The sequence below is a fragment of the Ahaetulla prasina genome, chromosome 1, assembly GCF_028640845.1.
Source record: "Ahaetulla prasina isolate Xishuangbanna chromosome 1, ASM2864084v1, whole genome shotgun sequence".
NCBI lineage: Eukaryota > Metazoa > Chordata > Lepidosauria > Squamata > Colubridae > Ahaetulla > Ahaetulla prasina.
Window position 1 is genome coordinate 7,738,412 of NC_080539.1, and position 25,232 is coordinate 7,763,643.

The 25,232-nt window shown below is 45.6% G+C and overlaps 1 protein-coding gene across 5 annotated transcripts in view; it reads left to right on the plus strand.

The window, feature by feature from the left end:
* The window catches only part of BCAS3 (BCAS3 microtubule associated cell migration factor), an 846,545-nt gene extending 824,415 nt beyond the window's left edge, over nt 1-22,130 (plus strand). For 4 of the 5 annotated variants that reach the window (XM_058164101.1, XM_058164098.1, XM_058164097.1 and 1 more), the window contains one exon: nt 20,329-22,130. In XM_058164101.1, coding sequence (XP_058020084.1) covers nt 20,329-20,365 — 37 coding nt within the window. In that variant the 3' untranslated portion in view covers nt 20,366-22,130. Of the gene's footprint in view, nt 1-17,501; nt 17,581-20,328 lie in introns of all 5 variants that reach the window. The other variant, XM_058164100.1, reaches the window with a different exon arrangement.
* The last annotated feature ends 3,102 nt before the right edge of the window (nt 22,131-25,232 follow it).

The following is a 25,232-nucleotide window of genomic DNA, read 5'->3' on the forward strand; positions in this document are numbered from 1 at the left end:
GGTAATAAGTAGCATCTTCACAATCGCATCTCCAACATTTAGCAAGATCTAATATGTGTTTCTTGTAAACAGGTAATGTCATTTTTAAATTGTTTCAAATAATGAAATACTTTCCTTCTTTTCTACGGTGAGTTCAGGCCATTAACATTCCAAGATAGGAAGCTTTTGGAACACCAGCCGCAGATCACATTTTACTTTAGGCCTTGCTCCTCCCACTGTTTCCGTTGTAGTAGTTGCCAGTTGTTGTTGTGCCTTCATCTCTTGTTCCTTGCGTTTAGCAGCAGCTCTTGTCAACCTTTGTTCTTTTGAATCTAAACCCGTCGTAGGTATTTCCAACACTTGTAACAAATCTTCTTCCATCACAATCTGTTCTTGTACCTGCTTCACTTCTCTTTCCTTCACTTCAGCCTCCCTTCCTCTAGCTTCCAATGGGGGAAGACTTCCAACTTTTAATACCTCAACATAAAATTCTCTTGCTTTTCCAACCGTATTGAAACGATATACTTTCCCTGCATAATATACTATTATACCAGTTGGAATATCCCATCTATATTCAATCTGATGTTTTTTAAGTTCATTCACCAGGAAGGCAAATTCCTTCCTAGCCCTTAACATTTTTGGTGGAATTTCCTTTAATATCAAAATATCTTGACCAGCAATCTGAATCTTCTCCCCCTTATATGAAGCTTGCAAAATCTCGTCCAGCAGATGTGGCTTATCAAATTGATAAAATATATCGTGTGAATTCTTGGATAGCAAGGCAAAAAAAGTTGCCAAGGGATGTTGTTATTTATTTTACAAACAGAACAGAGGGTGTACTCTTATTTTATATACTTGTGACATGCCCTGTCCAAATTCTTGATGGTTCCTTGATTGGGCTGTTGTCAATTGATAGCTTGTTTGTCTGCATTGGTAGTTCTTTGATTGGAGTATTGTTCACTTCTTGATTGTTGGTCTAGTGTTACCCTTTGTGTTCATCTCTGCTCATCTGGGTATTGATTGTTGGTGAAGAGATGTTGCGGTCTTTTCGTTTCCCTTTTGGCATTTTGATTGTCTCTTTTGCATGGCATGTAGATGTTGTTTATCTCAGTGTGCCTGACCGAATCGTCTGAATGCCAGGCTTCAAGGAATTTTCTGGGTTTTTTTGGACTTGGCTTGATCTAGGATGCTAGGCTGGACTCGGCTAGATCTTGGCTTGATCTAGAACTCTGGGTTGATTTGTTTTGATGATCTTTTTATTGTCCATGGTCTTCTCAGAAATCTTTTTCAGCCCAGCATTTCAAAACATCGATTTTCTAAATGATGACATATACAAAAACATATGAAAACCTAAAGAAGGTGGACGTTTTTCAATATCCAGGAGCACATTTCCAAGGCAATGGCGATTTCAGCGGTGAGGGACGAGCAAGGGTGTATGCAGTCTAGATGTGTTGGCGAGAACTCACCGGTGTGTTATGTGACAGATGAATGCCAACCCATCTTAAATCTAAGGTTTACAAGACAACCATCCGCCCTGTTGCATTCGATGGCACTGAACGCTGGGCAGCAACAACAGGGCAGACCAAAAGCCATCTCCATGCCATGGAAATACGAATGCTCCATTGGATATCGGGCATCTCCCTTCTTGACCACATCATAAATGACACCATTTGTGGCACCAATTATAGAGGATGAGAGAAGGCCAACTCCGCTGGTATGGATGTGTCCAGAGAGCAGCACCTTCCACGGTGGCCAAGACTGCCTACCAACTAGAAGTCAATGGCCAGAGACCCCGCAGCCATCCAAAACAGAGATGGCAAAACACCATCAACAAACATATGCAAGCTGTGGACCATGCAAACTGGCGTTCAATGATCCGAAAATGGGACTCTGCACCTGAGATACAGATTAACAGAGTTGGGAGGGACCTCGTAGGTCATCTAGTCCAATCCCCTGCCCGAGCAGACCCTACACCATTTCTGACAGATGGCAGTCCAGTCTCTTCTTGAAAGCCTCCAGTGATGAAGCTTCCACAACTTCCAAAGGCAAAAGCTGTTCCATGGGTTGATTGTTCCCACTGTCAGGAAATTTCTCCTTATTTCCAGGTTGAATCTCTCCTTGATCCATTTCCATCCATTATTCCTTGTCTGGCCTTCGGGTGCCTTAGAAAATAGCTTGACCCCCTTCCTCTCTGTGGCAGCCCCTCAAATATTGGAAGACTGCTATCCTGTCTCCCCTGGTCCTTCTCTTCCCTAGATTAGCCATGCCCAGTTCCTGCAACTGTCCATCGTATGTTTTTTCCTCCAGTCCCCTCATCAACCTGGTTGCTCTTTGCACTTTTTCTAGAGTCTCAGCATTTTTTTTATAGTGTGGTGACCAAAACTGGATGCAGTACTCTAGGTGTGGCCTTACTAAGGCTTTATAGTGGTATTAGTACCTCCCTTGATCTTGATTGTATCCCTCTATTAATGCAGTTTAGGATTGCATTGGCTTTTATGGCTGCCGCCACACACTGCTGGCTCATATTTAGCTGGTTGTCCACTAAGATTCTAAGATCCCTCTCACAGTTCCTGCTATTAAGCTGGTTTCATCCAGTCTATATGTGTCTTCTGTGGATCTTCTATTTAAGGGGTATCAAAGATCCAGTTGCCTTTTGAAAAAGCACCTTTGGGACAACCAGTTCCTGGATGACTGAAAATCTCCATAGAATCAGAACTGAAGAAGCTTCTTGGATGAGAAGCGAAACATCTTCAGATAAAACCAGAAAATCCAGTTTCTGGTTTCAGTTTCCAGTTTCAGTCTCTTGAAAAAACACCTTTGGGACAACCATGACCTGGATGACTGAGAATCTCCATAGACATATCAAAGATACAGGTCACTCTTCCCCAAACTTGACTCAAAGGTAGTTTTCCACTAATACCTCCCTTGATTGTATTCCTCTGTTACGCTAGGAAGAAGAAGAAGAAGAAGAAGATGGCATACAAAAACTTAACTTTAGGCCACAGACGCACACACGAGTCCACTCACCTGAAATGGTTTAAAGCAGTGGTTCTCAACCTTTATAGTGCTGCGACCCCTTTAATACAATTCCCCATAATGTGGCGACCCCAACCGTAAAATTATTTTCGTTTTGAATTTATCACACCTGAAGCCGTATTGGCTAGCGATCTGAACTGCTTGTGATTGCCTTGAGGACGGAGGCATTAAAGCGGAGACTCCTCCCCTATTAAGTTTATGGCGCCTGAAGCCAGATTAGGCTAGCGATTGGGAGTGATTGCAGCTGGCTTGAGAGGGAGACATCAGAGCAAAGATTTCTCTCTTTTTTAATTCATTGCGCCTGAAGCCGAATTCGCGATTCTTCGACTCACAAGTATACTTCCCCCATTTCCGATGGTCTTAGGCGACCCCTGGCAAATCGTCATTCGACCCCCCAACGGGGTCGCGACCCACAGGTTGAGAACCCCTGATTTAAAGTCAGGCAAGAGAGCATCTTTTCAACAGGATTCCTGTCTTCCTTTGGTCCTTGCTCAATGCTTGGATGATTAAAAATGAGACACTTGCTCAAGGCTGAAGCATCCCAAGTAACCTCAAAATTGGGGAGGGGGAAACCCGGGTCTTCAGCAAAGGCAGTTGACATTTTGAGGTTAAACTTTGCCTGAAATATGCCGTTCGGCCTATTAACGATGCCCAGACTATGAGGTAACTGTCTGCTTTCTAAAATTTACAGAAATAAGCCAACTTTTGAGACTCATCCTTTCTCCCTCAAACAACGATTGCCTGCCCACTTATCAAAGCAGCGTAATTATATTTGTAACTTTATTCTTGGAATATACCATATTTTTTGGAGTATAAGATGCACTTTGTCCCCCCCAAAAAAGAGGGTGAAAATCTGGGTGCGTCTTATACTCCACCCAGCTTCTCAAACGGAGGTTTCAGAGGCTGAAAAAGGCATCAGAAACGAAGCCCCCAAACAGTTTCAGAAAAGAAGCTCCCAGAGTTTCAGAGGCTTTTTTCTGAAGTTCTGTTTCGGAGGCTTTCAGAGGCAGAAAAAAGTTTTTTCTGAAACTTTTCTGAAAAGTTTCAGAGGCAGGGAAAAAAAGCAAAAAAAAAAGCAAGGCACAGAGCTCACAACCAAGGAACCTGTTGCTAAAATTCACCTCTGGGTACAGCTGATTGGGGGTATTCCAGGAGGCCGATCCACCTGCCAATCAGCTTTTTTCTTATTTTCCTCCCCAAAAACTAAGGTGCGTCTTATACTCCGGTGCATCTTATACTCCGAAAAATACGGTACTTATAAATACGCTCATAAACTGTGGAATTGTTAGGCGATTGTGTGTACCTGCACCTCCGCAAAGAAGAAGGAGAAGGATGTTGAGACTCTAGAAAAAGTGCAGAGGAGAGCAACCAGGATGATTAGGGGACTGGAGGATAAAACGTATGTTTTTTGTTTGTTTGTTTGTTTTTTATTTGCATTTATATCCCGCCCTTCTCCGAAGATTCAGGGCGGCTTACACTATGTCAAGCAATAGTCTTCATCCATTTGTATATTATATACAAAGTCAACTTATTGCCCCCAACAATCTGGGTCCTCATTTTACCTACCTTATAAAGGATGGAAGGCTGAGTCAACCTTGGGCCTGGTGGGACTTGAACCTGCAGTAATTGCAAGCAGCTGCTGTTAATAACAGACTGTCTTAGCAGTCTGAGCAACTTAAGGACCCTTGAGTGGCTCAGTTTTATGAACGGTTGCAGGAACTGGGCCTGGCTGATCTAGTGAAGAGAAGGACCAGGGGAGACAGAATAGCAGTCTTCCAATATTTGAGGGGCTGCCACAGAGAGGAGGGGGTCAAGCTGTTTTCCAAGGCATCCAAAGGCCAGACAAGGAATAATGGATGGAAACTGAACAAGTAGAGATTCAACCTAGAAATAAGGAGAAATTTCCTGACAGTGAGAGCCATCAACCCATGGAACAGAAGTTGCCTTCGGAAGTTGTGGGAGCTTCATCACTTGAGACTTTCAAGAAAAGATTGGACCGCCGTTTGTCAGAAACGGTGTAGGGTTTCCTGCTTGAGCAGGGGGTTGGACTAGATGACCTTCAAGGTCCCTTCCAACTCTGTTAACCTGTAAGTGTGGTCTTACCATTGCAGTATCAAGCAGCACTATCGCTTCTTATGATCTTGATGTTTTCCCTCTTGTTGTGTTGCCCAGGATTGTGTTGGCTATTTTGGCAGCTGAAGAACAAACTATTCTCCAAAACCAAAATCCTGAACTGGCCTTGCCCTGCCCTGTAGTGTCGGAAAGAAAAGGGTTTTGTGTGAACAATTCCTCCTTTTTTTGTGTGTGTTTTTTAATCCGATGTCCTTTTAATTACCCAAGAACCATAAATGACGCCAACCTGGATAGATTCCAAAAGAACGAAAACAAACTGACATTTTGACAAAACTGAGTTGTCAAGGCTCTTAATTGTCTTTTTTTTTGGTCCAGAACAAATCCTCAACGAAATTTATTTTTACGATGGGGGGGGAGAGGAAAACCCTTAGGAATACTTTTCTCTCCGAAACGACAGTTGTGGGCAAACCGGAAGTTTATTGGAGATCTTTCAAACTGCAAGACATCTTAGTTTCCTACTTTATGGTCTATTTATCTTCATTGTGCACAGATACTCTGGGGAAGAGAATGGTTTTTAAATTAAAAAAAAAAAACATTTATCAAAGTGTGACGACTCAACTGAAAAGTCTCTTCCCAAATCTATCCTTCCCCTCCCCCCCTTACCTCCCAAAAAATCTGCCTGTGTATATATTTTTTCTCGATTCTGTAGCCTCTGGGCCCCTCTGATCAGCAATCAAAACTGAGAGCCTAGCTTTTGGAGAATTTCGACTCTCACATGCGGGAAGCAAAAAAAAAAAAAAATTAGCAAGTTTCTAGTCCTTATGAATGGCCTTGGCAAGCTATTTTAGCCTAACTTGCTTCACATCGTCCCTCGGGAATCTCGCTTGGCTTGGTGTCTATTTTAGTTCTTGGCCAAAAATTCTGGGACATGATGGGACCGGATTAATCTCTTTCCTGCAAAGGAGAATAAAGTCATAAATTAAAGTCAGATCCTTTTTATAGGTGGGTGTCCCTATAGTGACTAATGTCTAGGTTTTTCTTCCGGCCTTTGCAAGGTCACGGACGTTAGCCATTCTCATGATGTTGTCAGAAAACTCTGGATATTGTGTTGGTGTGAGAACCTTTCTCTAGCCTGGGAAAGTAGCCTGCCGGGTCCCCGTTTTGCATCTTGAAAAGAAGAATTGTAGAGATTGTCCTCGACTTTCAATCGTTTAGCCACTGTTCAAACTTACAACGGCTCTGATATTTTGATCATGTGATCCTGGGGATGCTGCAACACCTGTAAGTATGAAAAGACTTCCAAGGTCCCTTCCAACTCTATTATTCTATTGTATAAATTAGTGCAGGTCACGCCGTCCAATCTGGTTCCTAAATATTGTTATGGGAATGTTGCTTTACCCTCTGTACACACCCGCCAGAATGTCCTTGGTTCTCACGCCGACATCTTGATGTCTGGCTCATGTTTAATTCCCTCTCCCTCCCATTCATAACTTTGAAGGGTGACTAAATGAATGGTTGCAAGTGGAAGGTTACCTGAATTAGGCCCCTTGAAGATGTCTGGCCTTCAATACCCAGAATTCCCCAGACAGCCAGCCTGATTTCAGTTCTGGGGCCTTCAATTCCCAGACTGCTAGGGGTTGGGGAATTCTGGGAGGTGAAAGCCCACCCAGGGGTGGGCTGCTGGGGGTTCGCAGGGGTTCGGGAGAATCTCTAGCTAAGATTCTGTGCAGTTCAGAGAACCCCCAAAACCCACTCCTGGCTGGTCCCTCCCACCCCATCCTGCCCCATGGGGCCCGTTTTGGATGCAGGTAAGTGCAGGGTGTGCACAGAAGCTCAGGGAGGGCAAAAAACGGGTCTACTGGAAGTTCCAGAGGGCCTCCAGAGCCTGGGGTGGCCGTTTTCGCCCTCCTGGAGGCTCAAGAAAAGCCTCTGGAGCCCGGGGAGGACAAAAGCGCACCCCTCATGGTGCAGGACGCCGACTAGGCCACGCCCATCATAGCCACGCCCACCCAGCAACTGGACAGAAGACCTCTTGCTAAAAAATTTTGAAGCCCATCCCTGAGCCCCCCTATCTTTCAATTTGGCTAACTTGAGAAGCGCCGCAAGGGTAGGGAATGAATGGGAAGACCTTGGTTGAAGCTCAGAAGGCTGGCGCCGGAAGGATGAAGTGAGTGACTTGTGGAAAACGGGGCTGCAATTTGTTCTTTCCAGCCTCCTGCTCCCATTCATGAACCGCTAAAGGGGTCATTCCCTTCGCCAGCAGAGCCCCTTGAACTTAACGCATCCTGACAGGTTATGGCGACGAAAAGCGTGAATGCCTTCCCTTGGCTCCTCACTAACCGCCACCGCCCCGCCATCTCCTCGTCGGCCTGCCCACAAAATATAGAGTCATATAGTGCCGGAAGGGACCTCAGAGGTCTTCTAGTCCAACCCCTTCCCGAAGGCAGGAGACCTTAAACCCATGGGCTGTGGGTCAGAGCTCCGAGCTTGGCAATTGCCAAACATTTGCAAACCTTTCGTCACCGTTCGAGGAGATGTCGTCAGCGCGTTTCGAGTTGTGCTCGTCTGTCAGAGCACCGGTCTTGAAATTTCACCTTTTTATCTTGATGCAAATTAGTGTGTATTCGAATACATTTCAATCTTATGCCAATTGGCTGTCCAGTCTGTTTTTGAAAACTTCCAGTGATGGAACACCCACAGTTCCAAGAGGCAAGCTGTTCCACTGGTTCCACAATTGTTCTCACCGTCAGGAAAATCCTCCTTAGTTCTAGGTTGGTTCTTTCCTTGATTAGTTTCCAACTGGGCCACGGTGTGGCTCATGCTGTAAGAAGCCTGTTATTAAATACAGCTGCTTGCAATTGCTGCAGGTTCTAGCCCCACCAGGCCCAAGGTTGACTCAGCCTTCCATCCTTTATAAGGTAGGTAAAATGAGGACCCAGATTGTTGGGGGGGCAATAAGTTGACTTTGTAAATATACAAATAGAATGAGACTATTGCCTTACACACTGTAAGCCGCCCTGAGTCTTCGGAGAAGGGCGGGATATAAATGTAAATAAATAAATAAAAAAAGATGGCTGGGTGACTTTGAGCCAATCATCAGGTGTCGGTGAGTTCTAGTCCTGCCTTAGGCATGAAAGTTGGCTGGGTGACTTTGAGCCAATCATCAGGTGTCGGTGAGTTCTAATCCTGCCTTAGGCATGAAAGTTGGCTGGGTGACTTTGAGCCAATCATCAGGTGTCGGTGAGTTCTAATCCTGCCTTAGGCATGAAAGTTGGCTGGGTGACTCTTTGAGCCAATCATTGGGGGTCTGTGAGTTCTAGTCCCACCTTAGGTATGAAAGCTGGCTGGGTGACTTAGGGAGACAAATAGAATGAGACTATTGCCTTACACAATGTAAGTCGCCCTGAGTCTTCAGAGAAGGGCGGGATATAAATGTAAATAATAAATTTAAAAAAAAACAACTGTTGTTCCTTGTCCTGCCTTTGGGTCAGAGATGAAATGCTCCCGATTCAGACCAGATCCAGTAGCGATGGCGGCGGGTGGTTCGGAGAACCGGTAGCAAAAATCCCTGCCCCCCCCCCGCTCATGCCCACCCAATCGCCTGGTCTCCCGTTTGCCGCTTCTTTTAAAAAATGCTTTTAAAAGATTAAAAAAAAGGCTCTGACGGTCACAGCTGAGCCGCACGATCATCAGAGCCTTTTTTTTTAACTTTTAAAAGCATTTTTTTTACAACCTATTCAACACACACACACACACCGCGTGCTGTTCTACTTACAGATGTGCACTGTGCACACATAGTGCGCACTTTGCATTTGGTGCATGGTGTGCACTGCACATACACACATGTAGCAGGCATGCACAGCCAGCGAACTGGTAGTTAAACTGGGTCAGATTTCACCACTGCTTCAGGTGCTTTGGAGAATAGCTTGACTCCCTCTTCTTTGGGGCAGCCCCTGAGATATTGGAAGACTGCTATCATGTCTCCCCTGGTCCTTCTTTTCATCAAACTAAACATACCCAGTTCCTGTAACCGTTCTTCGTATGTTTTAGCGTCCAGGCCCCTAATCAACTTTTTGGCTCTTCTCACCGTACAGCTAGTTCTAGACGTACGACCACAATCGAGCCCAGCATATATGTTGCTAAGAGAAACGTTTGTTAAGTTGAAGTGCACCCGGAGGCTGCAGCTAGTCCAGAATGCAGCTGCGCGGGTAATAGTGGGAGCAACTCGTTGCTTCCATGTAACACCAATCCTGCGCAGTTTGCACTGGCTTCCTGTAGTCTTTCGGGTGCGCTTTAAGATTTTGGTTACCACCTTTAAAGCGCTCCATGGCTTAGGGCCCGGGTACTTACGGGACCGCCTGCTGTTACCCTATGCCTCCCACCGACCCGTACGCTCACACAGAGAGGGTCTTCTCAGGGTGCCGTCCGCCAAACAATGTCGGCTGGCAGCTCCCAGGGGAAGGGCCTTCTCTGTTGGAGCTCCTATGTTTTGGAACGAACTTCCCCCTGGGTCACGTCAAGTGCCTGATCTTCGGACTTTTCGCCGTGAGCTGAAAACGCACCTATTTATTCAAGCGGGACTGGCTTAGAAGTTTTACTAAATTTTAACTGGGGCTATTTATATTTTAGGGTTTTAAACTGTTTTATATTTTGGCCATCTTGTAATATGTTTTGTTTTAGTCTTGTTTTAAAGTGTATATTGTGGTTTTTTATTTGGCTGTACACAGCCCTGAGTCCTTCGGGAGAAGGGCGGTATAAAAATCGAATAAAATAAATAAATAAATAAATAATAAGTGTGTATCGCCCCATTTTACGGGCTTTCCTGCCCCGGTTGTTAAGTGAATCACTGCAATTGTTAAGGAAACTGGCCTTCCACGTTGACTTTGCTTATCAGGAGGTCGCAAAAGGGGATCACGCCATCCCCAGGACACTGCAAAGGTCATAAATATGAATCGGTTGCCAAGCGTCCGAATTTCAATCCCATGACCCTGGGGATGTGGCCATGGTTGTAAGTTTGAAAAACGGTCATGAATCAGTCACTTTTTTTAGAATAGAATAGAATAGAATAATGGAATGGAATGGAATGGAATGGAATGGAATAGAATAGAATAATGGAATGAATGGAATGGAATGGAATGGAATGGAATGGAATGGAATGGAATGGAATGGAATAGAATAGAATAGAATAATGGAATGGAATGGAATGGAATGGAATGGAATGGAATAGAATAGAATAGAATAGAATAGAATAGAATAGAATAGAATAGAATAGAATAGAATAGAATAATGGAATGGAATGGAATGGAATGGAATGGAATGGAATGGAATGGAATGGAATGGAATAGAATAGAATAATGGAATGGAATGGAATAGAATTAAGAAATAGAATAGAATAGAATAGAATAGAATAGAATAGAATAGAATAGAATAGAATAGAATAGAATAGAATAGAATAGAATAATGGAATGGAATGGAATGGAATGGAATGGAATGGAATAGAATAGAATAGAATAATGGAATGAATGGAATGGAATAGAATAGAATAGAATAGAATAATGGAATGGAATGGAATGGAATGGAATGGAATAGAATAGAATAGAATAGAATAATGGAATGAATGGAATGGAATAGAATAGAATAGAATAGAATAGAATAGAATAGAATAGAATAGAATAGAATAGAATAGAATAGAATAGAATAGAATAGAATAGAATAGAATAGAATAGAATAGAATAGAATAGAATAGAATAGAATAGAATAGAATAGAATAGAATAGAATAATGGAATGGAATGGAATAGAATAGAATAGAATAGAATAGAATAGAATAGAATAGAATAGAATAGAATAGAATAGAATGGAATGGAATAGAATAGAATAGAATTTTTTATTGGCCAAGTGTGATTGGACACACAAGGAATTTGTCTTGGTCCAAATGCTCTCAGAGTACATAAAAGAAAAGATACTTTCATCAAGAATCATAAGGTACAACACTTAATGATAGTCATAGGCTACAAATAAGCAATCAGGAAACTATCAATATCGATATAAATTAAGGATACAAGCAATAAGGTTGCAGTCATACTTATGCAGTCATAAGTGGGAAGAGATGGGCGATGGGAACGATGAGAAAATTAATAGTAGTGCAGATTTAGTAAATAGTTTGACAGTGTTGAGGGAATTATTTGTTTAGCAGAGTGATGGCGTTTGGGAAGAAACTGTTCTTGTGTCTAGTTGTTCTGCTGTGCAGTGCTCTATAGTGTGGTTTTGAGAGTAGGAGTTGAAACAGTTTATGTCCAGGATGCAAGGGGTCTGTAGATATTTTCACAGCCCTCTTTTTGACTCGTGCAGTATGCAGGTCCTCAATGGAAGGCAGGTTGGTGGTAATTGTTTTGGGCCTCTTCAGTGGTGGAGAGACAGAGCACGTGAAATTCAAAGAAGAGCAACTAAGATGATCAAAGGCCTGGAGACTAAACCATATGAAGAATGGCTGCAGGTTTTGAGTTTGGGTAGTCTAAAGAAAAGAAGAATTGGGGGTGGGGGCATGATAGAAGTTTTCCAGTATTTGAAGGGCTGCCACAAAGAAGAGGGGGTCAACTTATTCTCCAAAGCACCTGAGGGCAGCACAAGAAACAATGGATGGAAACTAATCAAGGAGAGAAGCAACCTAGAATTAAGGAGTCAGGACAATTAATCGATGGAACGGAAGTCGTGCTTCATCACAGGAGGTTCTTAAGAAAAGACTGGACAACCACCTGTCTGAAATGGTATACGAGTCTCCTGCTCGAGCAAGTGGCTCGACTAGAAGACCTTCAAGGTCCCCTTCCAACTCTATTCTATTCATGTCCGTTAGGGGCGGGTTTCAAAACCTGTTGCTACTGGTCTGCTCGTGGGCGCTCATGCATGTGATTATTGTGGTCCTCCAGCAGCCCGTGGACCTAGCAATGGAGTCAGACATTAAGGAGGCTTGGGAGGACAAAGGGCCAGTCCTGGAGTCAGGGGAAGGCCCGGATGAGGGCTCTGCATCGGAGGCAGAGATGGGGCCAGGGCCATCTGGGAGCGATACGCGGACTCCAGAGCCTCCAGAGGCAGACAGCAGAGAGGCAGAGGAACAGGAGGAGCCTGTTCCTAGTGCACGCATGCGAAGAGCTGCCAGGAGGCAAGAGCAGCTGAAGAAAAAAGGACGACTTGGGAGTAAGGCCAGAAGATGATTGGCCCCTCCCATAAGGCTTAAAAGAGCAGCAACGAGCCGTTGGGTTCTTTGTGGAAAAGCAACATTGATTTCCCAGCTTCTTGTCAGCATCTCTTGAACTTTGTGGGGGTTTTGCCAAGAAAAGCCTTTGGCAGGCTGCCAAAGACATCAAAGGCTAGTGATAAGGCCTACTGACTGGTTATCAAGAATTTTGCTTTGGACGAAGCTGAGCATGAATTCATTCTCAGCTGTTTTAATAAAATAAGCTTGTTGAGGACTGAATTGTGTTTAGTAATCATTACTTGGGCTTCGGTCACAACAGCGACGCAGAAGCGTCCGGGAGCAGAGCCTCCCACCACTACTGCTATCAATTAGCCCGAACCGGGATGTACCGGTAGCCATCCACTACCGATGTCCATCTTTGCTCCCCAGATTCTGCCTCCTGTTTGTTTCTCTTCTCTACTCCTCCAAGAGATTCCTTGCCCCTTCGGCTAAAAACGGCCTCTTCTACTTTGGGGGAAGCCAGAAAGGAAAAAGTATTAAAAAAGGAGAATTCACCTGGGAGGAGATTCTACCGTCATAAAAGAGAGAAAAAGAATGCACATGCGGCAGAGAGGAAGCGTAATTTATGAGCCTTCCAGGGCTCCGCGGATCTCCAAGCGCAACTCTTGGATTAATGTCCCGTATAAAAATGGTTTTGCATTTAAGCGAGCCAGGAACGAGACTGCCTTGCCTTTTTTAAGAACCCCAGCCTGCCATCCGCGAAGTTTTCCGTTTTTGTTCGTTCTGAAATAAGACAGAAAATAGGAGGGTCTCAACTGGAATTCCTCGGTCTTCCTCTCCATCCTTGTCGATTCTCCGTTTTAAAAAACACACACACACCAAAAAAATATCATAAAATCAAAACCGGAGTGAAGATACATCCAACCCAGCTGTTCTTAGCCGGTGAGGGAATTGTCTTCGCTTTTCAACAAATTTAAAACTTCGGGATTCGGTTTGGCCTACGCTGGCGGGGGCATCTATAAAAGTGATGGGGGGGAAATGAGAATATTTGTAGCGGACGGTTGAGATGTGGGGGTCCTTGGTGCTTTTTTTGAGCCGGCTTGTTTGCTTTGCAGACGTTTTGTTACCAAACTACCAATCCCAACTTCCTTCTAGTACTGATGAAATTACCTGGGCATAGCTAGTCTAGGGAAGAGAAGGACCAGGGGAGACAGGATAGCAGCCTTCCAATATTTGAGGGGCTGCCACAGAGAGGAGGGGGTCAGGCTATTATCCAAAGCACCCGAAGGCCAGACAAGGAATAATGGATGGAAACTGACCAAGGAGAGATTCAACCTGGAAATAAGGAGGAATTTTCTGACAGTGAGAACAATCAACCCATGGAATAGAAGTTGCCTTCAGAAGTTGTGGGAGCTTCATCACTGGAAGCTTTCAAGAAGAGACCGGACTGCCATCGGTCAGAAGTGGTGTACAGTCTGCTTGGGTGGGGGGTTGGACTAGATGACCTACAAGGTCCCTCCCAACTCTGTTAATCTGTACCTGAGGTGCAGGGTCCCATTTTTGGATCATTGAACGCCAGTTTGCACAGTCCGCAGCTTGCATATGTTTGTTGATGTGTCTTGCCATCTCTGTTTTGTAGGGCAGGGGGTGTCAAACTCAAGGCCCCAGGACCGGATCCGGCTCGTGGGCTGCTTAGATCTGGGCTGCAGGTCCACCCTGGAAACAGCAAAGGACAGCCCCCCATTGCCTCTGCCAGTGAATACGGAGCTTGGGAGGACCCCAGGCGACCCTCCCGAGCTCCATTTTCGCTGGCAGATTGTTGCGGGAAGCCGTCGTAGCTGAAAATGGAGTTCAGGAGCCAGTTTTCTCTGGTAGAGCACTCGGGCCGCCACAGGCGCCCCCGATACAAATGACATAGAGCTGGCCACGCCCATCCTGGCCACGCCCATCCCAGGCCCCACCTCCCAAGGTCAAACACAACCCTGGTGTAGGGTCTCCCGGGATTGGATCAGATGACCTACAACAGTGATGGCAAACTTTTCGCCAAAGGGGAACGCGCGCATCTGGGCCGCAGCCTGGAAGAGGAGCTGGCCAGGGCGCATGCACGCGCCCGAAAATGAACTTCCGGTTTCACGCTACTGAGCTTCCGGTTTCAGCCACCTCCTCTTCCAGGTTTCCGGCGCGCACGCGCACGCAACGATCAGCTGGCCAGTGCGCATGCTCACGCAGGAAAACGGAAAAGCCAGCTCTTCCATTTTCCAGCAGTGCCGCATGCAAAAAGGCCAGCTGATCATCGGGCGCACATGCGCAACCAGAAACCCAGAGGAGGAACGCACAACACCGCACGTGCCAGGCGACACAAGGTCCCTTCCAACTCTGTTAATCTGTTGTTGTTGTTTTAGTGTGGCCACTTAAAAGTAGCCAAGTTGTGGGGGGGAAAAAAACCCACCGATCTGCACAGAGCGTTCAGAACAATCCCAAAGAGGGAGATATAAAAATGGGCCACAGTAAATATTTTTATTTTTAATGTGAAAACCAGGCGAGAGCAAGCTGTACCTTCCTCTTTGATTTCCTGCCCCTGCTGTGGCATCGCACCTCGATTGAGGAAGTGTGTGGGGGCTCATCCGTTCGCTCTGTAGAGCCATTAGTGTGCAAGGCGGAAGAAGGTTCACCTCACAGCTGGAAGAGGCATTAAAATAAATTACGGATTGAGAAGTAGAAAAACGTCTCCCAGCGATGGGCTGCGGATCTGCTGGTGGCTTCAGTTGAGAGATTCTGGTTGGCACTAGGCTTCAACTCCCCCATCCTAAAGCTCACCCTGGACCACCTTGGCTCTCCCCCAAAATGCTCATCCCGATCAGTGGTGAAATCCAATTTTTTTTTACTACCGGTTCTGTGGGTGTGGCTTGGTGGGCGTGGCAGGGGAAGGATACTGCAAAATTTCCATTCCCTCTCCACTCCAGGGGAAGGTTACTGCAAAATCCCCATTCCCTCTCCACTCCAGGGGAAGATTACTGCAAAATCCCCATTCCCTCTCCACTCCAGGGGAAGGTTACTGCAAAATCCCCATTCCCTCTCCACTCCAGGGGAAGGTTACTGCAAAATCCCCATTCCCTCTTCACTGCAGGGGAAGGATACTGCAAAATCCCCATTCCCTCCCCACTCCAGGGGAAGGTTACTGCAAAATCCCCATTCCCTCTCCACTGCAGGGGAAGGATACTGCAAAATCCCCATTCCCTCCCAACTCCAGGGAAAGGATACTGCAAAATCCCCATTCCCTCTCCACTCCAGGGGAAGGATACTACAAAATCCCCATTCTCTCCCCACTCCAGGGGAAGGTTACTGCAAAATCCCCATTCCCGCTCCACTCCAGGGGAAGGATACTGCAAAATCCCCATTTCCTTCCCACTCCAGGGGAAGGATACTGCAAAACATGAGGCAGGGCCAACCAGATGGGAGCAGGGCCAGCCAGAGGTGGTATTTGCTGGTTCTCCGAACTACTCAAAATTTCCACTGCCAGTTCTCCAGAACCTGCTAGATTTCACCCCTGATCGCAATGTACAAAATGCTGGGATAGTTTTCTGGCTGTTGATCTTTACTTTTACAACTTAGCTCGTGGCCTATCTCATTTGGATTTGAAACACTGCATCCAGTTTTGGTCGCCACGATGTGTTAAAAAAAATAAATTGAGATTCTAGAATGAGTGCAAAGAAGAGCAACAAAGATAATGAGGGGACTGGAGGCTAAAACATATGAAGAACAGTTGCAGGAATTGGGTATATTTAATGAAAAGAAGGACCAGGGGAGACATGATAGCAGTCTTCCAATATCTCAGGGGCTGCCCCAAAGAAGAGGGAGTCAAGCTATTCTCCAAAGCACCTGAGGGTAGAACAAGAAGCAGTGGGTGGAAATTGATCAAGGAAAGAAGCAACTTAGAACTAAGGAGAAATTTCCTGACAGTGAGAACAATTAATCAGTGGAACAACTTGCCACCAGAAGTTGCGAATGCTCCAACACTGGAAGTTTTTAAGAAGAGATTGGACAACCATTTATCTGAAATGGTGTAGAGTAGGGATGTCAAACTCAAGGCCCAGGGACTGGATACGGCCCACGGACTGTTTAGATTTGGCCCGCCGTGAAAACAGCAAAGGACTAGCCCACGGTGCCTCTGCCAGCAAAAACGGAGCTCCATTTTCCTGTGCAGAGGGTTGGAGGAGGTCATGGTAGCCGAAAAAGGAACTCAGGAGCCCGTTTTCGCTGGCGGAGCACTTGGGCCGCCACAGGCTCCCCGTAACACAAATGACATAGAGCTGGCCACACACACAACCTTCCCGAGGTCAAACACAACCCTAATGCGGACCTCAATGAAATCAAGTTTGACACCCCTGCAGTAGGTCATGTTTCTGCTCTGCTTTAAAGAAAGGGCTCACGGCCGTAATTGTGCCCAAATTTTATGCTGCTCAGTCAGCTTATTAAGGGCCTCTGGTGGCTCAACAGACTAATGCAGTCTGTTATTAACAGCAGCTGCTTGCAATTACTGCAGGTTCAAGTCCCACCAGGCCCAAGGTTGACTCAGCCTTCCATCCTTTATAAGGTAGGTAAAATGAGGACCCAGATTGTTGGGGGGCAATAAGTTGACTTTGTATATAATATACAAATGGATGAAGACTATTGCTTGACATAGTGTAAGCCGCCCTGAGTCTTCGGAGAAGGGCAGGATATAAATGCAAATAAAAAAAAAAAAATTAAGTTTCACTGATTCATTAGTTGTGTTATTTATTATAACAATTAATATTACAATGATAATTACAGCCATTTCACATTTATGATCCAGATCGTTTACCGTCATTCTTTATTATTATTATTGCGGCGTTTATTAATCAGGTCTGGCCCGCATTTCGCGACTTTTCAACACCACGGTTGTTAAGTGAGTCATTGCAGTTCGTGGTTAAGTGGAATCTGGCTGCCCCGTTGACTTCGCTCGTTGAAAGGTCGCAAAAGGGGATCGCGTGCTCTCCCCCCACCCCCGGGGGACGTTGGAAACGTCATAAATACGAGGCAGTTTCTAAGGCCGAAGGGTCCGAATTTCGATCACGTGACTTTGGGGGGGCGGGGATCGCCGCGACGGTCGTAAGTGTGAAAAAACCAGTCCTAAGTCAGTTTCCCTTTGTGCCTGTTTCACCCCCTCAAATGAACACGGCCCCCTCTATTTATCCACAGAAGAGTCTCCACAACCATCATCGCTTCCCCTCAAGCGCCTCAGCCCTGATCTAGAGGGATCTCCTCTAGGTTTGAGAAGGTAAATTCCAGGTCAAATCAAATCTCCACCTGTCCCTTGTCCAAGAAATGACACCGGAGCTGTAAGTAGCAGCATTTTACCGCCAGCGGAAGCGGCTGGAGACCCAGACAAGCATCACTCGGCACAGAATTAGTCCATAGAATAATCTCTCTTCTCTTCTCTTCTCTTCTCTTCTCTTCTCTTCTCTTCTCTTCTCTTCTCTTCTCCTCTCCTCTGAGTTTCAGGGGCCTGTGGGCTTCATAGGTCCATCTTTTTGAAGGATGAGAGTATCTCAAATCTCATCGATGAAGAAATGGTTGTGTATCACGCAGGGCTGTTGGCATGTCCCCTCTCCATCCTTTTTTCCCCTTCTTTTGTTCCTTTCTTTCTCCCTCCTCTCCTCTTGTTCTCTCCTTTTTTCCCTCTTCCCTTCTCTTTTCTGCCCCTCTTCCTCCTTCTTTCTCTCTCCTTTTACATCCCACCCTTCCTTTCCCTTCTTTTCTCTTTACCTCCCCTCTCCCTCCCTCCTTCCCTCCCTCCTTCTTCTCTTTCCTTTTACATCCCTCCCTCCATTCCTTCCTTTCCCTTCTCTTTTCTTCCCCTCTTCTCTTCCTCCCTCTTCCTCTCTCCTTTTACATCCCACCCTTCCTTTCCCTTCTTTTCTCTTTACCTCCCCTCTCCCTCCCTCCTTCCCTCCTCCTTCTTCTCTTTCCTTTTACATCCCTCCCTCCATTCCTTCCTTTCCCTTCTCTTCCTCCCCTTTCCTCTCCTCTCCCTCCCTCTTTCTCTTTCCTTTTACATCCCTCCCTTCCCTTCTCTTTTCTTCCCCTCTCCCTCTCTCCCTTCCTTCCCCTCCTTTCCTTCTCTTCCTCCCTCTTCCTCTCCTCCCTCTTCTCTTCTCCTCTCCTCCCTCTTCCTCCTCTTCTCTTCCTCCTTCCTTCCCCTCCTTTCCTTCCTCCCTCTTTCTCCTTTTGCATCCCTTCCTTCCTTTCCCTTCTTCCTTCTCTTCCATTTTCCCCTCCCCCCCCCCCCTTCTCTCTCTCCCCCTCTCTCTCTCTCTCTCCATCCTCCTCCTTCCTTTCCCTTCTTTCTCTGTCTTGCTTTCCTTCCTCCTCTTTCTCCTTTTGCATCCCTTCCTTCCTTTCCCTTCTTCCTTCTCTTCCATTTTCCCCTCCCGCCCTCCCTTTCTCTCTCTCTCTCTCTCTCTCTCTCTCTCTCCATCCTCCCCTCCGCTTTTCCCCTTCTCCTATGGCCCTGGTATACCACTGCAGCTGGTAAGGTCTTCTTCTCCAACATTGCTTCAGCGCTTCTAAGGGCTTCTTTGGCAAGAGGCTGAGCTGTTTGTAGTGAGGTTTCCATTCATTCTCACCTTGAACGCAGAGGTGGCCGGTTGGCTCTTGATGGGTTTTTCCTCTGCTCGCAAGCCTCGGTGGGGTCTCTTGCGGTATTGATCTCCTTCTAAAGATACTTATGGAGGGGGGGGGAGTAGAAATATATTGACGTCTGAAGAAGGAAAAAACAGGTCAGACAAAGGTGAGAGAAACCCACGCAAACCTGCTGTTGAACAGGGGGAAAGGCAGAGGTGCTGTAACTTACAAATCACAAGGCCAAAATTTCTATCACTCAACGAGACGGTTGCTCCGTGAATTTCGTCCCATTTTATACCACCTTTCTTCCCACCGTGGCGGGAAGTGAATGACTGCACTCATTAAGTTAGTCAACACGATTGCTGAACTAATCTGGCTTCCCCCGTTGGCCTTGCCCATCGGAAAGTTGCAAAAAGGGGCTGTCGGGAGACCTAAACGGTTGCCGGAATTGGGGATGTCTAGTCTAGTGAAAAGAAGGACTAGGGGAGACATGATAGCAGTCTTCCGATATCTCAGGGGTTGCCCCAAAGAAGAGGGAGTCAAGCTATTCTCCAAAGCACCTGAAGGCAGGATAAGAAGCAATGGGTAGAACCAGTGGTGGGATTTAGCCGGTTCGGGTAAAACCGGTAGTTAAATTTCTGGCTGGCCGCACCTCTCCCTTCCCCTTCCAGGAGTCCCCATTTTGTCTCCCAGGTAAGTGCAGGAAGGCTACTAGGCCCAAATTTTACGACCTTTCTTGTTGTTAAGCAAATCATCGCAGTGGATACGTTAGTTACCCGATTGTTAAGTGAATCCGCCTTCGTCCTTGATTTTGCTCGTCAGAAGGTCGCAAAATATGATCACATGACCTTGGGACACAGCAGTGGTCATAAATATGAATCAGTTGCTAACAGAGGTGGGTTTCAGCAGGTTTCTGACCGGTTCTGGAAAACCGGTAGCGGAAATTTTGAGTAGTTTGGAGAAGCGGTAGTAAAAATTCTGACTGGCCCCGCCCCCATCTCTTCTCTGCCTCCCGAGTCCCAACTGATCGGGAGGAAATGGGGATTTTGCAGTATCCTTCCCCTGCCACGCCCACCAAGCCATGCCACACCCACCAAGCCACACCCACAGAACCGGTAGTAAAAAAAATTGAAACCCACCACTGGTTGCTAAGCATCTGAATTTAGATCATAGCGATGCTACCATAGTTGTAACTGTGAACAACGGTCGCAAGTCACTGTTGTAACTTGGAGCGGTCGCTAAGTGAACCATCATAAGTCGAGGACTACCTGTACGTCCCCGCACCCCATATCATCCCAACTCAAGGGACACCACACACACACACCAGCCTTCCGACATTGTTCCTTCTTTTCTTTTCGGCCTTCGGCGTTAACCAGAACGGTGTCTTCTCCTTCTCTTGCAGAGCTCCAGCGAGAAGGAAGCATCGAAACCTTGAGTAACAGCTCGGAGTCTACTAACGAGAGCATCCCACGAACCTTTGATGGTTTCCGGTCCCCTCTGCCCACCGAAAGTCAGCCTTTGAGTCTCTTTCCGACGGGTTTCCCATAAACCACGTTCCCGGTGGGAGAGGACAACTCCAACTCAGACTGGCCAACCAACCAACCAACCTTCTCCAGAAGTTCTTGATGTCCATCCAACTCCCAAAAACCCACGGATGCCGCATCTGCTTTTCGCCGTTCCGAGACATCGATGAACAAAACGCTGCGTTTGCTCAGTTGTGCAATAGGAAACGGGGGGGAGATTCCTCGCTCAACGTTTCTCCTCCCGACCTTTAAAATCAGAAGCGGCGGGTTTTTGTTTTTTTCAAGAAGCGTTTTTAAAGCGCCTTCTCCAAAGCGGTTGTCCCTTCGGTCTCCCCGCCGCTCCATTGCCTCCGCGTCAAACTGAGATTCGGAGTCTGAAACCCACTTCATCGCTTAACTGTTCCTGTCAGGCTTAAAATCGAGGTCTTTCTCTGGTGTGTTTGGAAAACGGGTCCCTGACTTCAGAGTTGTTGGCATCGTTGCATCAACGGTTGGACTAAGCGCCATCGAGGGCTCCTTGGTGCTCTCTGAGCTTGGTTGGGTTTCTTTGCAGACGTGTTCTGACCCAGATCCCCAGATCCCCAAATACGACAAACCGTCTGTAGTTGAAGCAATGATTCTTTTATTAGGAGCGCCAGTAGCCCCGGCAGAAAGTTTCTCTCTCACCGCAGGCTAACAAGGCCATTCAGCCGGAAGATGAGTAGTTGTCTGCCACATCTATTCATCTCCGTCCCCTGCCTTTTATCCCCAGAGCTAGGGTGGGGCTTTGTTAGCAGCAATGGCTCTTCTGTCCCGAGGACCGGCCCATAGATTTCCACTGCTCTCCTCTCCTCTGCCTTCTGAGCATCCGCACGTCAGGCACTGGACCCAGCTGTTCCTCCTCGTACTCATCAGCCATCCCCAGACCTGGGGGCTGTTGACTCTCCGAGGACTGACGGATGGCCCAGGCTCCGCCTATGTCTCCCTCTCTCTCTCTCTCTCCCTCTCCCTCCCTCTCTCTCTCTCTGCCAGCTCCACTTCCTCTTTTCCCTGTTGCTGACTGATTCCCACACCTCCTCCACCTCCTCCTCTGATTTGGCTGCTGGAGGGGCCGGCAGCCGACAGCCCACAACAAGACGTTTCATTACCAAACCAGGCAATGTCATCCGTGCTATAACCTAATGAGAGCCAATCCTACTCCCTTCTAGCATGGATGACGTTCCCTGGTTTGGTAATGAAACATCTGCAAGAAAACCACCTAACTCAAAGGGCACCAAGGACAACACCACTGCCCAGTTCAACCCTGAGCTACAAATATTCTCTTTTTACCGCAAAACAAAACACCATTGAGAACTAAATTCAAACAGAACGTGGGTTAATTTGCAGGCGTGTTAGCTGGGTTCTTTGGATCAACCTTGGATTTGACAACTCCGTAATTTGTTCCCCGTTATCAAAAGCCAGGTATATTACATGCAAAGGAGTTCTTTACAATTATTTTAATTTTAATTTTTTTTTCCTCGTTTTTTTTTTTCCTGGGAAGGATAACCTTTGCGTTCCCCCCCCCACTTTTTTTCTTTTAGAAATAGACTTGGGTTCCATATAATTCAAAACTGTACATTTCTTTCATTCGGGGATTATGTTGTTGTTCCTTGGAACGCCAGATGTCTGCGTAAAAATGCATGTGAACTTGAATAAATTGCTATGCCAAAAAACGGGTCATTTTTTGCATTCTGGGACAAACCACAAGGTTTAAAACGCCCTCTTTCTTACTATAGATAGTCCTCGATGTATGACCACACGCAAGCCCAAAATTTCCATTGCTAAGTGAGACGTTTGCTAAAGTGAGTTATGCCCCGTTTTACGACCTTTCTTGCCACAGTTGTTAAGCGAATCACCGCAGTTCTTAAAGTTAGGAACACGGTTGTTAAGTAAATCTGCTCGCAGAAGGGGATCACATGACCTTGAGACACAGTAGCCAAGCATCTGATTTTATTTTTGTATATATATATATATTTATTTTTTTGTAGGTCTTTGGTTATTCGGGTTTTCTCCCACGTAAAATTGGAAGTGTCTTGGCAACGTTTCGACGAAGTCTCATTCGTCATCTTCAGGCTGGTGTTTACAGCTTCGTGCTTCTAGGAGCAATAAAAAAAATATTTTTTTTAAATATACATCCATATTATGTGTGAACAGTGTTAGATCTGAGCACCATTTCTATTGATCCAATTTATCGCAATATTAGTGTTCTTTTTCACATTCATTGAATTTTAAATAATTCGTATTTATACTATTTAAACATTTTAAAAAAGCCTAACATCTTATAAGCCTTTAATTTTTCTATCTTTTATTCTATAGAAAAAACGAATTTCCCCTAATCTAATTTATTTCTGCTTCTCCAACCTACAATCAATGCTGCATTGGTCGTAAGTGTGAAAAAATGGTCATAAGTCACTTTTTAAATTGCCGTTATCACTTCAAACGGTCACTAAATGAACCGTTGTAAGTCAAGGACTACCTGTACCCGCTTTCTAAAACTTCTGCAGATGTTCTTCAGCAAGAAAACCAACAATGGATGTTTAATTGTGTTGTAAGAATGTTGAACTGCTGTGACTTCCTGAGCGTAAGGATAGAGGAAAACGTATTTAGGTACTTCTGAAGTTGCACACAGAAATAAAAAATTACGATGGAAACCTAGCTTTCAACGACGACCTGGTAGGATGCCTTCAGAATTCTACCACCTGTGTTACGTAACGGTAGAAGAACAGCTAGACAAATTTGATGGATCTTGAACACAGCAAAGTGGCAAATACCTATGGTTAGTTAATCTATCGAACAACTTACCTTTAGTTCAGTGGAACAACTTGCCTCCAGAAGTTGTGAATGCTCCAACACTGGACGTTTTTAAGAAGAGATTGGACAACCATGGTATATAAGGTTTCCTGCCTGAGCAGGTGGTTGGATTAAAAGACCTCTAAGATCCCTTTCAACTCTGCTATCCTGTTCTGTTCTGTTCTGTTCTACTGTATTCTATCATATTCTATTCCTGTGATGGAGAACCTATGGCTGGCATGCCACAGGTGGCATGTGGAGCCATATCTGTGGGCACATGAGTGTTGCCATAGCTTGGCTCCAGCGCGCATGCACGCGCCGGCCAGCTGTTTTTCGGGCCTTCCAGGCCCACCGGAAGTTTGGAAATGGGCCGTTTCCATCCTCCAGAGGGTCTCCGGGGAGGTGTGGAAGGCCGTTTTCGCCCTCCCGTGGCACCAAGAAGGGCTCTGGAGCCTGGGAAGGGCAAAAAATGGGCCTTTCGGGCCCATCGGAAGTCAGGAAACAGGCCATTTCTGGCCTCTGAGGGAATGGGGAAGGCCGTTTTTACCCTCTCCAGGCTCCAAGAAAGATTCTGGAGCCTGGGGAGGGTGAAAAATGGGCCTACTGGGCCCACCGGTAACCTTTTTGCCGTCGTGTGCCAAAAGCGGGGGGATCAGGGGGGGGGGGCGCACGCACATGGGTGAAGGACCAGGGACGCGGGGGGCATTGAGTTATGGGTGTAGGCACACGCGTGCATGACATCCCCGCGCTCCCCCCAATTTTGGCACATGATGGCAAAAACATTAGCCATCATTGTCCTATCCTATCCTAGTCTCAATAAAGATTCAATTTCATTCTAGTCTAGTCTAGTCTAGTCTAGTCTAGTCTATTATCTATTCTCAATAAAGATTATATTCTATTCTACTCTAATTCTAATTCTATTCTATCTATTCTCAATAAAGATTATATTCTATTCTATTCTCAATAAAAATTCTATTCTACTCTAATTCTAATTCTATTCTATTCTATTGCATTCTATTCTATTCTATTCTGATTTATATTTCTGTTCTATTCTATTCTATTCATTCTAGTCTAGTCTAATTCTAATTCTATTCTATTCTACTCTAATTCTATTCTATTCTATCTATTCTCAGTAAAGATTATATTCTATTCTATTCTCAATAAAAATTCTATTCTATTCTACTCTAATTTTAATTCTATTGCATCCTATTCTATTCTATTCTAATTTATATTTCTGTTCTGTTCTATTCTATTCACATTCCATTCCATTCCATTCTTAATTAGTTTGGGTGAGACCAGTATGTAATGCTAGGATTGAAAATCCACATTATGGGAGAAAAACAATGGCAAAAGTGTTAAAAGTCTTCAAGATAAAATAGAATCAGGTTAGGTTTGGAGAAAGGATGATGTCATCTGGATAGATTGGGCGATTGCAGTAACTCCAAGATCAGCTATTTTCATGGCTCCACATTTTGAGGCAATCTCCAAACACTTTGGGTTTCTTCAGGAGATGTAAAATTCAGCACCCTCTAACAAAAAGAAGGATCAGGGGTGACAAAATAGCAGGCTTTCAATATTTGAGGGGCTGCCACAAAGAAGAGGGAGTCAAGCTACTCTCCAAAGCCCCTGAGGGCAGGACCAGAACTAAGGAGAAATTTCCTGACCATGAGAACAATCAGTGGAACAACTTGCCACCAGAAGTTCTGAATGCTCCAACACTGGAGGTTTTCAAGAAGAGATTAATATAACAACAGAGTTGGAAGGGACCTTGGAGGCCTTCTAGTCCAATCCCCTGCCCAGGCAGGAAACCCTACATCATCTCAGTCAGATGGTTATCCAACATTTTCTTAAAAATTTCCAGTGTTGGAGCATTCACAACTTCTGCAGGCAAGTCGTTCCACTGATTAATTGTTCTAACTGTCAGGAAATTTCTCCTTAGTTCTAGGTTGCTTCTCTCCTTGATTAGTTTCCACCC